We start from the raw sequence: 14,581 nt of genomic DNA on the forward strand, positions 1-14,581 counted from the left end.
CCATGACCCCATCTAACCCCAGTTTCCTTCCAAAGGTGCCATCTCCCTGTACCATTACATTGGACGTTAGGACTTCAACATATGAACTGGGGGCGGGGGTGGGGGGTGGGAGGGGCACAGGGGTGTCCACAGCAGAAGAGCTCACTGACATTTTGCAGAGTGCACCAAACTGTAGAGCAAGAGCTGAAAGCCTTCATGGTTTGTGTAAATCCCTCAAGCAGAATTGAGCAGTCGGGGTGAAGCTCTCGCAAGCTTGCTCAGGAGTTCTCGCCCCCAGATCGTGCAGAACCCACTGTGACCAGACCTGGAGAAGGCACAGCCCGTGACGTCATGGCCTCACTTCTCCCAGCTGTTATTTCTTCAGAAATTGTTGGGATTAAGGAAAGAGGCAGGTTTAAAGCAGCAAAAGTGTTTTTACCAAATGAGCACTTTGTTTCCTTAAACACTGCAAGGAGGTCTGGATGTATATCTTTTGGCAAAGCTGTTCTTTTCCCTCCATTATTACTCAGGATAACAATGGCATGAATTAAACTTCTATCGAAAGGAGATGAAATGGCTAGGCTCAGGCACGTAAGCTCAACACAGCCATAACTTAATAACTCATGAGTGTGTTACTCTGCCTAACCAGTGAAGGGGACAGCCATGAATAAAAACTCATTAGATTAAGTGGTAACAGCAAAACAATGGCAACTGAACATGGTAGACATCCGGTTCTTTTTCCTTCTTCATTTACAAGCAGGATTGACTCCTTTGAAATAAATAAGTACCCAGGTTTCTTGGAAAATTTGGGTGGGAGACCTTAAAATATTATGGATGTGTTTCTTTGTTTTTCTTCTGAAAAAAGCTTAGACCTAGAGACAATGCTCAAATATGGGAATTCGTTAAAACACCAGTGCATTAAAGGTCTTTTAAAAAGTTACAAAAGAAAAAAAGGAGATGAAAAAAAATCTTCAGGCCTTGGAGTAAATATAATTATGGTGCTTTTATTTAAAAGCTCCTTTGAGCTGAAATTTATTTCATTTCTAAAAATAAACTGCAGAGATTAGATCTATCCTTTGAGTGAATCGAAACAACTCAGAAAATTAAACACCTTAGCCACATGCCCTTCCTTCCAGAAGCACAGAGCCCTGTTTAGCTTGGGAGACTGATAGAACTTTTCAGTCAGCAGGACAAAATTTTAAAAATCACTTTGGCAGAAACCAATCATTTTTAAAAGTAAGCCTGTCAGTAGATGAGGACATTTACTGAATACAATGGAATGGAGAAAGTTGAGAAAAAGTACCAGAATGAAGACTCTATTGGCTTCACAGCAGGCGGTCTTTGAATGGAGTTTGAGAGAAAGGTAGGGTAATCCTAAATTCCCTGTTTATCTCAACAACTGGATGTTCTAAGGATGACAACAGTATTTTGCTCTTTATACTGCTTGGCAAAGAAGCAGTACTTGGCATATTTATAGCCTCTTTCCTTAAAAAACATAGTATATGAGGGGCACCTGGGTGGCTCAGTGGGTTAAGCCTCTGCCTTCGGCTCAGGTCATGATCCCAGGGTCCTGGGATGGAGCCCGGAATCAGGCTCTCTGCTCAGCGGGGAGCCAGCTTCCCCTCTCTGCCTACTTGTGATCTCTCTCTGTCAAATAAATAAATAAAATCTTAACAACAACAACAAAAACATAGTATATGATAGAAAATCAGACAGATCGGGTATTTTAGGATGAGCTGAAGTGGAATGCCCACAGAGAGAGCGAGAAAAGGAAGAAGCTCTCCAGAGGTACTGGGAAACACCATATCAGTGTCCATGTCAGTATGGCTTCTGGAGAAATGTGAACACTGAAGAGAAAAGTCTGACATCCAGCCACCCAGAAGTTAACACCTGCACAACTGTGCCAGGAAGTTGCAAGTCCAAGAGAAAAAAATGTCCAAATGGCCACAGGTTTTTGAAGTTACAAGCAAAGGACCAGTGTTAGATGGTGTGACAAGACACACAGGTCTTTTCAGTACACAGCATGTGTTGGAAGGTTCAGAGTTTTGATACTTAAACCCTACTACCCACTCCTCTTCCCTTCTTGGGTGTACACTAAGAGAATACAGGGACAAGCAATAGTAGGCAAGTGGGAAACAAAGTTGAGCTGAAAATGTCAAGAGAGTTGAAATGTTGAAAATGTTTAGAGCCTTAAGGCTTTCTGCTCCTGCTAGGAATCATGGCTTCCTCCCCATCCTCCATTCCCACCCCCAACAGGTGGAGACAGAGACTCCAGGGAACTTTACTACGTGGATTCAGGGGAAGAGAGAAACCATTTAGAGTCTAGGTTTTGTGTGTAAAGCACTAGAATCCCATTAACTAGTATAATGAGGCTTGGTAAACGTACAGCAAGATGAGGAAGTCTTTCCATCAGAGTGAACTTGGATGAGAGTGAAAGGCCAGGAGGCAGATGAGTTTCCTCTCCCATGGACAGAGGGAATCATGAGGAAGAACCTGAATGTTGCTCTCACTACCAGCTGCCTTATTAATCCCCATCAGTTGCATCATACCTGAAACTGTCTGAGAGAAAGAGAAAGAGATTATGTCTTTGAGAAAGTTCTGTTGCCCCAGGCTGGTAAAATATTTATATATATATATATAAAATATATATTTTATAAATATATATAAAATATATTTTATATATAATATATATTACATATATATAATATACATATTCCTAGACTATGATAAAATTAAAAAGGTAATTAAAATTATAATGTCGAGTTCATAAGATTGGCACTGATTGGGAAGATGTTCAGAACAAATCAAGTAAAGCCCCCCCACCTTGCCTTACCATGACATCTAAGGAGGTTCTAGGGAAATAGTGCTTAGCCAAACCTGGTTTGAAAGCAGTAGCTTAACCTTTCTCTGGATCTCAGTTTTATAATCTATATAATAATCTGTAATTATCTATATAATAAATAGAAACCTTTTACTTCATAGTACAGTGTTGTACGTTGTGACAGGTCAACATTCCACTGAAACAACTAGGGGGAAAAGCAAATAAATTGCAAAAATTGTATTTTTAAAGAAATCAGAGGGGTGCCTAGGTGGCTTAGTCAGTTAAGCGTCTGACTCTTGATCTCAGCTCAGGTCTTGATCTCAGGGTCATAAATTTAAGTCCTGTGTTGGGTTCCATGCCGGGTGTGGAGCCTACTTTAAAATAAAAAAAAAGAAAAGAAAAAGAAAAAGAGCAAAGAAAAGAAAAAAGAAAAACAAATCAGAGACTGGTGAAAGCAATGAGAACCACATAAATAACTTCTAGAGAAGGAAGGACCCTTCCTACGTATACTGAGTAACACAAGGTGGTTGGGGGTGGGAGGAACTTGTTGATTTTGGGTGGGGGCTAAGGATCTGGCTGGCCCAAGAAGAGCAGACAGGACACAGTGTAGCAGGATTAGTGAGGCATAAAGGGAGGGAAAGAAAGGAGAGAACAGGGTGCCTGGGTGGCCCAGTGGGTTAAGCCTCTGCCTTGGGCTCAGGTCATTATTTCAGGGATTTGGGATTGAGCCCTGCATCAGGCTGTCTGTTCAGCAGGGAGCCTGCTTCCCACTCTCTCTTTGCTTGCAGCTCTTCCTACTTGTGATCTCTCTCTCTGTCAAATAAATAAATAAAATCTTTTAAAAAAAAAATGGAGAGAACAGAAGAAAGCATGAGAGACATGGAAATTGTCAAAAAATTCAAAGTATGTGTCACTGGAGTTCTAGAAGAGAGAGATGGAGCAGACACAGTATTTGAAGGGGTAATGGCTGAGAAGTTTCCATAACTGCCAAAAGATATCAATCAGAGCCTCAAGAAGCTCACTGAATCCCAAACAAAAAATACAAAGAAAACCATACTTAACGCATATCCTAGTCAAACTGTTGAAAACCAGAGGTGAAGGGAAAATCTTAAAATCAACCAGAGAAAAAAAGACATTACCTTAAAAGAAGTGACATTTCCCCTGATAGTAGGAATGCCAACAGACAATGGGATAACATCTTTAAAGTGCCAGAATTTACGGGAGAGACGAGGTAATCTCAGTAGTCCTGTTCCTCTATTCCTGGTAAAGAACTGATCACCAAGCTGTTCAAAATTACTGAATGTATTTGGGGATTTACTATGTGGAGTTTTCTAGACCCTTACTAAATGTATGTGCTTATTTGATCTTCAAAACTTTTCTAAAATCGCATTTATTTATTCGTTTTTAAGTAATCTCTGTGCCCAGCATGGGGCCTGCACTCAACGACCCTAAGATCAAGAGTGGCATGCTTGGGGCGCTTGGGTGGCTCAGACAGTTAAGCATCTGCCTTCTGCTTGGGTCCTGATCTCAGGGTTCTGGGATCGAGCCCCGAGTTGGGGTCTCTGTTCAGCAGGGAATCTGCTTCTCCCTCCCTCCCTCTCTCAAATAAATAAATAAAATCTTAAAAAAAAAAAAAGTTGCTTGCTTTACCAACTGAAACACCCAGGTGCCCCATAAAATCACATTTAAAACTCATTTTGAATCAAGGAAAGTAGTACATAATTTGGGTAGACCATGTTCTAAAGTAAAATATAAATATTTGAAGGTAAAATAAATAAAAGAGTCTATAAGAAGGAAACCACAGGGGTTCCTGTGTGGCTCAGTGGGTTAAAGCCTCTACCTTCGGCTCAGGTCAGGATCCAAGGGTCCTGGGATCGAGCCCTGCATCGGGCTCTCTGCTCAGCAGGGAGCCTGCTTCCTTCTCTCTCTGCCTGCCTCTTCCCCAACTTGTGATCTCGGTCTGTGAAATAAATAAATAAAATCTTAAAAAAAAAAAAAATGAAAAAACAACCCATGGTAAATTACATGTCTGATAAGGGACTTGTGTCTAGAATATAGAAAGAACTCTTATCAATCAATAGTAAAAAGACAGATCGCTCAATTTAAAAGGGGGCAAAAGATCCCAATAGACAATTCTTCAGATAAGACACAAAATAAGCCCCATGGAAAGATACCGAATATCAATAGCCCCCAGAGAAATGCAAATAAAACCACAAGGAGATACCACTTTACACCCACTAGGATGGCTATTAAAAAAAAAAAAAGACAAATAAGATAGAGCATGTGATTGGACTCGTGATTTCAGCTCAAGTCATGATCTCATGGGTTGTGGGATCAAGCCTCACGTCAGGCTCCTCACTCAGCATGGAGTCTCCTGAGATTCTCTCTCTCTCTCTCTGCCCCTGCCCTCTGCCCACTGGCTCGCTCACACACACACATGCTCTCTCTCTCAAATAAATAAATGAATAATAAAAAATCTTTTAAAAAATGAAATAAAAGTTGTCTACTGCTGCCCCCCCCAAAGAAGATCAAGCTTGCAAAGAAATGGGAATCCCCACACTCTGCTAGGGGGAATGTAAAATGGTACAATAAATGATCGTTACAGTGATGATGGTGATAATGGTGATGGGGTGATGATGTCTTGGTTATCAGGTTCTGGCCTGTTCATCAGTGTTACAGAGCGGTTCTGTGAATGGTGGCAGTTTTGTGGATACTTTTACTCAACCTAATGGTATGTCAATGACTGGGGATTCAACCATACCTTCCTGTGAAATTTCTAGGGGATCTTTTTTTTTTTTAAGATTTTTTTTTTAAGATTTTTTTTTTAAAGATTTTATTTATTTGATTTAGAGATCACAAGTAGGCAGAGAGACAGACAGGAGAGAGGAGGAAGCAGGCTCCCTGCTGAGCAGAGAGCCCAATGCGGGGGCTTGATCCCAGAACTCCGGGATCATAATGTGAGCTGAAGGCAGAGGTTTTAACCCACTGAGCCACCCAGGTGCCCCAAGGGGATCTGTTTTTTAAGATTTTGTTTATTTATTTCAGAGAGAGAACATGCATGAGCCGGGTGGGTGGTGGAGGGAGAGAGGGAGAAGCAGACTCCCCGCTGAGCAGAGAGCCCAACGTGGGGCTCGATCCCAGGACCCAGAGATTGTCACCTGAGCCAAAGGCAGATGTTTAATGGACAGAGTCACTCAGGTGCCCAAGATATTCCAATTTGATTGATACTGGGCAGGACTTTAGTTTTTGTCTTTTGGGTGTTTTGAGAGGAGACTCTGATGTGTAGCCGGGGGGGTTGAGAGCTGCTGAGTCAGGTTCACGCCCAGGGTTCAGCAGAACTACCTCGGAGGGCTAGCTACCACTGGGGTGGACTGTGAGGGTCGGCACAGGCGGCAGACCAGGCTGTTAGTCCAGCTCTTCCCTTTTGTGACTCTCTGCTTTGAGCAATGTAACCTCTAGGAGCTTCAGTTTTTTCACATGTAAAATGGGACCAAGCACCCTCCTGTGCAGGGATGTTGGGGGAGCACATGAGCTCATACATGTAACACTACAGAGCAGACGTCTGGCACATTTTTGGTCCTCTTTAAATTGTGGTCACTTTCTTCCCTTCCTTTCGCCGAACTAGATGGTCATGTCGCATCTTTCCTAATTCCACTCTTCCTCTGTAAAATGTAGGAGTTCGTTCAAAGTCACCCAGAGGTTTTCTGGGTTTAAAATTTATCCTTCCTTCATATACTCTTCATCTCCTATTGTCCCTCATCTATGTTCTCTGTCCCATGGTGCTTAGGGGAAACGTTGGTCTCCTGATACCTGCCAGAGTAAGGATTCATTGTGTCCTTGAATGAGGACATACCAAACTATGAATAGCCACGCCCAGAATTTAGCTGGAGTTGTCTGTCACTAATAATTACACTGATCATGGTAAGAAATCAGAGGATTGATGGTAAGGGTTAAATTGAATGTTTTTAAATTGCCAAATAGAGTTCTCAGCCTTAGCTGTGGTTTGTGTCTGGTGGACTTGGAATAGTTCCTCGGGTCCTGGGTGAAAGAGAGATAATCTGCTCTCAGTTTATAAATTTTTATTGTTTTACTCTTTACCCTAAAAAGGCCTATTAGTAACATCCATAGGTGAGTCTACAACACAGACGGACTCCAAGACACTCTGACATATGCCTCCTGTTCTGTGGCCCGGGAAAGAGTTGCAGCCTGCCCTTCCTTGGGGATGCGGCGGGCCAAGCCCTCCCATATCAGCTGGACAGAGTAGTTCTTGAGATAATGCTGAAGTTGGAGGGGGTAGAGCAGAGCTCCTCATATGTGAATATGAAAGCAGTCACCTGGCTGTCTGTTCAAATGTAGATGTTGTTCCATAGGTCTGGGGTGGGGCCCTATATTCTGCAGGCTCCCAGGTGGTGTTGATGGCAGGAGTGTGCAAGACATCTGTTCTTCTGTCTGCCCAGCACATTCCCTCCTTCCTTCAGGGAAATGTGCCTCTTCCTTCATTCGAACCATGAAGTTCAAGGATGAACGTCCACAATCTTCCATTACTCTGGCCACTGCCCCCTCCCCTCTCTCCCCTGCCCCTCCCAGCACGGTCAGTTGGTCCAAGAGGTAATCAAAATCTTTCCTGACATTTTGGACTTGAAACATTTTTGGACTTGAAACTCGGAGTGAGCCAATCTTGAACCCCCCCTGTGGAGGGAAGGAGGAGATGAGCAGAGAAGGGTCTCTGTTGTTCTCCAGTCTGGCTTCCAACTGCCCCTAACGTATGAAAAGGGGTTTAAGAATAAACAAGATTGTGACTTGCCAGCTCCAATGACTAGTGTGGTTCTAGAAAGAGTATCAGCCACTGACTGCATGTGGGTCGCTGTTGGTAGATCCTGAACATACAAAGAGGGACGACAGACATCCTGCTTGGGGAGATCACACATTTCCGTACTTTGGCACTGCCTCTGGAAGAGATGCCTGATCCACCCAGATGTGTGGCTGGGGTGGCGGGCTCAGGTTCATAAAAATTTTCTAGAGGCGGGGTACCTGGGTGGCTCAGTGGTTTAAGCCTCTGCCTTCGGCTCAGGTCATGATCTCAGGGTTCTGGGATCGAGCCCCACATGGGGCTCTCTGCTCAGCAGGGAGCCTGCTTCCCTCTCTCTCTCTCTCTCTGCCTGCCTCTCTGCCTACTTGTGATCTCTCTCTGTCAAATAAATAAATTCTTAAAAAAAAAAAAAAAGTTTTCTAGGGGCACCTGGATGGCTCAGTCAGTTAAGCATCCGACTCTTGATCTCAGATCAGGATCTCGGGGTCCTGGGATGGAGCCCCGTGCCAGCTCCGTGCTCAGCGGGAGTCTGCCTGAGGATTCTCTCTCCCTCTCCCTCGAACCCTGTCCCCCTCACATTTGCGCACGCTCTCCCTCTCTCTAAAATAAATAAATAAATATATTTTAAAGCTGTACAAGTTTTCTAGAAGTGGATTTTCACAACGTGAGCAGGAATGGTAGGGGGAGGCCACTTGTGTGAAGTTCCAGGCAGAGGGACTTTGCTGAGCAAATGTGATGGTATGAAGCCGTGTTAGAGACACTACAGCACGTTTAAGTGAGGGACGTGGGCTGTTGCTGAGATAGCGACAGTGCAGGGTCTTTTCTCTGTGCTGTAGTCGGTCCCTTTCTTCTTCAGGCATCTGTGTTTCAACAATAACCACAAAGCAGTAACAAACAACAAGCCCAACTCTCCAACTGCCCTCCCACCCCTGCCAATGCACGACTGTCCGGTTCCCATCACCCACCACTCCCCTTTCTCTTTCCCTCGGACAAACAGAAAATGTGTCTTAGGATCGGAATGAATGTTTAAAAAACAAGCCTGATCTGCTTTAAATACCAAAATCTGCTTTAGTAACACAGAGGTTGTGACATCCGCTGACAAAGCCAGGAAGTTCAAAGGCCCGCTGCCCAGCACGACCTACAGAGCTCTGCTGTTGTTGGCCTCCCTCAGCCGGAGGCTGGTCCTGGTGTTTGTTGTTCAGATCTGTGTGTGCGACGGAGACATTCCTCAGACCGCAGGACTCTTTCTTCTGGGGGAAAAATTTGTATTTTTAAATATGCTTTCTTTCTTTCTTTCTTTCTTTTTTTTTTAAAGATTTTATTTATTTGACAGACAGAGATCACAAGCAGGCAGAGAGGCAAGCAGAGAGAGAGAGAGAGAGAGGAGGAAGCAGGCTCCCTGCAGAGCAGAGAGCCTGATACGGGGCTCCATCCCAGGACCCTGAGATCATGACCTGAGCCGAAGGCAGAGGCTTTAACCCACTGAGCCACCCAGGCGCCCCTAAATATGCTTTCTGAAAGCAAGAACAACAGTCGCTAGTCAGGGCTGCTACTGAAGTCTCTTCAAGGGCAAGTTCCAAGAGGAACTCGAAGTCGATTTCTTGAGCACATTTTAACCATTTTAACAGCTTAAAAAAAAAAGTTTACACATTTACTAACATTTGTCACCAGAACTTTTTCATCATCTAATGGTGAAACTCCATCCCTGTTCACACTTACTCCCTACTCCCAATTCCCCACAAGCCCTGGCAACTTCCATTCTACTTTCTGTCTCTACGAACGTGATGACTCTAGGTACCTGATGAAAGTAGAATCCTACACTATTTGTCTTTCTGTATCTGGTTTATTTCACCCACTGTCATATCTTCCAGGTCCATCCATGTTGCAACATGGGTCCAATTTGCCTTCCTTGCAAAGGCTGAGTAATTATGTATGCAACACATTTTGCTTCTCCATTCATCCATTGATGGATACTTGGGTTGCTTCCAGATTTGGGCTAATGTGAATAATGCTGCCATGAACACGGGTTTGCAAATATCTGTTTGAATCCCTGCTTTTGGTGGATTTTTTTTTCCCCCAAAAGAAGCCACATGGAGGGGTGCCTGGCTGGCTCGGTCAGTAGAACATGCGACTCTTGATCTCAGGGTTATAAGTTTGAGCCCCACATTGGGTGTTGCAATTACTTGAAAGACAAAGTCTTAAAAAAAAAAAAAGCTTTACGGAGCTGGTGGGGGCCCTTTCTTGAGTTTCTGGCTGTGAGGGAAGGCTGACCTGGGAGACAAAGCTTTGGTTCTACTCCTCACTGCTGAGGGTCCCAGGCCCCTGGAGCCTCCATCGCTAGGTCACAGTTTCCCCCATCTGTGATCTTGGGGAGTCCCTTCTACTTCTCAGGTCCTGCCCCTAAGTGACCACGTCTAAGACCCTTGGCACCCAGCCATGACCCCTTAGCTACTTCTGGCTTCTGTTTGTTCCACGGTGGAACTGGAAGTGGACTGGACCCTTGACATGAACAGGTGTTATCATTCCAAATTTTGAGTGTTCTTCCTCTTTGCTGAGGCATGAATTTGAACCTCACACCTGGTGAGGTTGATGTACAAGTCACTTAGTGGGCAAGTCGGGCTAGCCCACTGCCCAGGGTCTACCTCTCTGTCAGGCGTCATTGGCCACTACTCATCCTGTCTTCAGCAGTGACTTTTGTGAAGTGGTAGAACTTTGGTGAGTCTGTGTGTGTGTGAGAGAGAGAAAGAGAGAGGTCTACCTCTCTGTCAGGCGTCATTGGCCACTACTCATCCTGTCTTCAGCAGTGACTTATGTGAAGTGGTAGAACTTTGGTGAGTCTATGTGTGTGTGAGAGAGAGAGAGAGAAAGAGAGAGAAAATGCCTTTCATGGTAACTGCTAGGGCTGGCAGTGGAAACAAAATAAAGTAGAGAAGGCTCAGAAACCGATGGTTCTACTGAAGAGATCTCAGAGTGGTCCATTGAACTTTGCTGTAGCTCCGTAGTGTAGACAACTTCACCATACAGTCGTTACAGAAATAAGACACACCTGTTTGTGACATTTTAGTGGGTGTCTCAGCCAGCCGAAAATGTGCTCCTTGAGAGATGAAACTTTAGAGAAGTCTGAAAAAGTGCCCCGGGAGAAAGACAGGAGACTGAACAAACATTTCCAGGAAGCAGCCCGTGGCAGAGGCTCTGGTGTGGCTACCCAACCAATCTGAGTTTCAAGTAAGAGCTGGTTTGGAAGTTTTAAGATGTGTTTTTCTTGGCAAAAGGTGGGAATTATGGGAATAAGCAGGCTGGTTGTCTGTCTCCTGGCAGACGGGATTCCTCCCGAGCTAGAGAGGTACGTGGAGGAAGGGAGGCACGGTCCCAGGCTGTTTGGACTCCAGGCCCTGTGGGAGGTGGTGGCCTCGCACACCAGACGGAAAGCTGTGTGAGAGACACTCCAAGAATAAGGGATGGAACCCACCAGAGAAGGCCGTGAAGAGCTGGTGGAAAGGGGCGAAGGGCCTGAAGATGATGGTGAAGGATGAGGAAAGGCCAGTTGGACCTTTACAAATGTAGGGAGGTGTTCTGTTAACGCCAAGCTGCCAACATCACAGCCATCATCAGTAGAACAGAGCCTGTTTCAGCGGTTCTAAGAAATCCCCATTGGCTCCGTCCCAGGAAATATCCAAGAAGTGGCAAAAGTAAAGTGGAATTAACAAGCTGAGCTTTGGTTAAGCCTAAGGAAGGGGGAAAAAAAAAAGGAAAGAGAAAAGGACAGTAAAAGTAAGATTAAAAGGGAAGGTAATAAAAGTGAGCACAAATGAGAAAAAATAATATTTTTTTCCAACTAGCGAAATGTTAATGAGTTGGAAAATCTAGACGAAACACATTTTTGGAAAAAGGGGAAATGACAAGCTTGAATCAGGGAGAAAGAGAAGATTTGGTTAGGACGGTGGCCACTACAGGCCAGCTGCAACTAGAAGGCCCAAGTCCAAGATGTTCAAGTCAGAGTTAACGTCCAAAGTCAAGATCACCTTCATCCTTTATAGGAAACTAAGCAGGGAAGCCGACACATTAACTTATGTGGTCAGTATAACCTTGTTTTCAAAACCAGACAGTTGCATGGCAAGCTAATAAAATTTTAGGCACCCTTCAGTTAGGACCATAGGTGCAAAGGTCTTAAGCATAACATTAAGTGAAACAAAGGGAGGGTAGAACAGCTGCCATTCACCCTGCTGTTAAACATACCTGCCCTCCTCCCCCCAGCACTTTGACCAACCTTTTTCCCCTTGTTCTTCGGGTTCTGCTTTGCGGCTGTCTCGCTGACCTGGTCGCCACTTCATTTTTGTTCCTGAAGCCAATACAGGTCTGTTTCGTTGTTAGAGTTTTTGCTGAAAATCAATAAAAGCAGGAAACAGAGAGGGACCTCAAGTGGGTAAATTACACAGGTTCTAAAACCTCTCAGAGTTTCTGTACCAAAGCTTCCTGGTTTGAATTTCCAGACTTCTTCTTGAGATGATAGGTGAATGAGGATGAGACTCATGTGACCATACTCCTTCCTTAGGGCCACCAGCTTGCTGCCTGGTTCCCAGTTTGGAGATCAGAAGAGGCCTCTAGGACAGGATGATGGTTTTTCACATTTCTCAGGGTGTCTGGCCTGAGGGACCCATCCCACGACAACCTGCTTCTTTTTTTTTTTGAGAGTTTATTTATTTATTTGAGAGAGAGCGAGCGAGCACTTGAGCAGGGGGAGGAGCAGAAGGAGAGGAAGAAGCAGGTTCCCTGCTGAGCAAGGAGCTTGCTGCAGCGGGGCTTAACCCGAGGACCCTGAGATCATGACCTGAGCCGAAGGCAGACACTTACCTGACTGAGCCACCCAGGCGCCCCTGACAACCTGCTTTTGATTTTCATTGCAAGAAAGTAGGTCTTTAGGCTCACCTTCCTAATGAAAGCTGTCTTGCACTTCAGAATACAGAATTCTGGGGGAAAAAACATCTTTTCCTGAGCAGGCATTCCAAGTGGTAACCTTGGAGTTGGGTCTTTGGTTCACACATACTCTCTGCGCCAAATCTTCAGTGATACTGTGGGCGTGGGAGTCCCATTACTGCCATTCCTAAGAGACTTTTCTGTCATTTCCAGCTCTGAGAGATGTGGGGGTAACCTCTACTCTCTCTTTTGGCTTCTAGGTATTTGCGGATAATTTTTTTAAGTTTTTTTTTTTTTTTTCTTAGTATTCTCTGCACCCAATCAGAACTCGAACTCATGACCCAGAGATCAAGAGTCACACCCTCCTCCAACTGAGCCAGCCAGGCATCCCTGCAAATAACAAATTAATGATTTAATTTTTCCTCCCCAGGAAGCACTTGGTTTCTTAGAACTTGTATCATGGGCCAGAAAGATGGGGGCATTGGGACAGGGGAGAGATGGTGCTGTGGGCAAAGGCAGGGTGATGGCTAAGTTCTTATCTGGAGGATGTGGGCACAGACAGATGAGCATAACTGGACATGGGCATTATTTCTGCACACTGAGAAAAAGATGGAAATGCATATTCTTACTATCCCCCTGCCCTGCAGAGAGATGGGTGAGATGTTGGCTGGATGCCTCCATTTTGAAGAGCTGGGAAGTTAAATGTTTCTTTGAAGATTCTCACCTCCCAAATAGACTAGGACTTAGCATTTTCTCCACCAAACACTTAGCTCAGAGGGAGCCTGAAATACAGTGACCTAGCAAGTGTGTGGGGGAAAGGACGTGAAGTAGAAACGGGTGATGTCTGGGATCTGAACCAACATGAACTCAGCTTGGAAACAAGGACTCTGGAGAAGGTTACCCAAGTCCTGCTGCTCTGATGGCCTTTCGTTGAAATTATTCCTGCAGGTGCTCACAGCTGGCTCCTCGGTATTGCTATTTGATATGATCCTGACCAGTGCGACAGTGGGATGGTAAGTCTTCTGCACAGAGAAAGGAAAAGCAAATTCATTGTTTGGGTTTCTTTCTTTCTTTTTTAAGATTTCATTTATTTATTTGAAAGAGGGACAGTGAGAGAGAGCATGGGAGGGGAGAAGGTTAGAGGGAGGAGCAGACTCCCCGTGGAGCTGGGAGGCCGATGAGGGACTCGATCCCAGGACTCCAGGATCATGACCCAAGCTGAAAGCAGTTGCTTAACCAACTGAGCCACCCACGCACCCCATTATTTGGGTTTCGTCAGGATATTAATTTTTTTCTCTCCAATGTTGAAGAAAGGGCGTTTGGGGTCTATTTTTTATTGACCTGTAAGTACACATTCTGAGGAGTACCCATGTCATGAACATGCAACTTGATGAATTTTCACAAACTGATTATCCCGAACCTACTACAGCCGGCATCCAGAATCAAGAAACAGAGCTTCACCCGCAGACCTTTCGGCCACTCAGCCACACAAGCACAAACACTACCAGTGATCCACTAACTTTATATATATTATGTGATTTTTCCAAGATTTTACAGCTGCTATGATTGACAAGGATTCAAAACCAGACTTGTGTGTGTTCGGGGTCCCATAACCTTTGTGTACCTCCTTAGGACTGACTTAGCAAATGCCAAGGACTTACCAGCAGTGTAGGTAGTGTCTAGGTAGAAGTGGTCATAAGGGAGGTGTTAAAGAAACTGGCCTATATGGTCCTCTTCTCACCAGTATGACCATCCATGAAGAGCTTCTAGATAATTTGACAGCAACACAGAAGGAGCATTACCCAGGACAAGACAGCTCTATTTCCTGTTCAAGGGCTGATATGGTGAACTAAGAATGTCCAGGGAAGTGATCATAGGACAAAGATCTCACTGTCTTGGATTTTTTAATACTGTAAACTATAATTATGTCAGTTAGCTGAAAACATTTATTGAGTGATTGCTGTATGCAAAATAAGACTTCATTTAGCCCTCCAAGAGTGGAAGGGGCAGGGAAATCATAAAGATAGTTTGTGGAATTAGATAGTCATGGTCTGAAG

The 14,581-nt window shown here is 44.6% G+C and overlaps 1 protein-coding gene across 4 annotated transcripts in view; it reads left to right on the forward strand.

Moving 5' to 3' along the window:
• TMEM241 (transmembrane protein 241) overlaps nucleotides 1-14,581 on the forward strand; it is a 115,864-nt gene that overhangs the window by 94,819 nt on the left and 6,464 nt on the right. For all 4 annotated transcript variants that reach the window (XR_007121804.1, XM_047696648.1, XM_047696650.1 and 1 more), the window contains one exon: nucleotides 13,473-13,537. Coding sequence is in view for 3 of the 4 variants with exons in the window: in XM_047696648.1 (XP_047552604.1) it covers nucleotides 13,473-13,537 (65 nt within the window). In the remaining variant the exon portion in view is untranslated. Of the gene's footprint in view, nucleotides 1-13,472; nucleotides 13,538-14,581 lie in introns of those variants that run through there.

This window comes from Lutra lutra, chromosome 12 (assembly GCF_902655055.1).
Source record: "Lutra lutra chromosome 12, mLutLut1.2, whole genome shotgun sequence".
Classification (NCBI taxonomy): domain Eukaryota; kingdom Metazoa; phylum Chordata; class Mammalia; order Carnivora; family Mustelidae; genus Lutra; species Lutra lutra.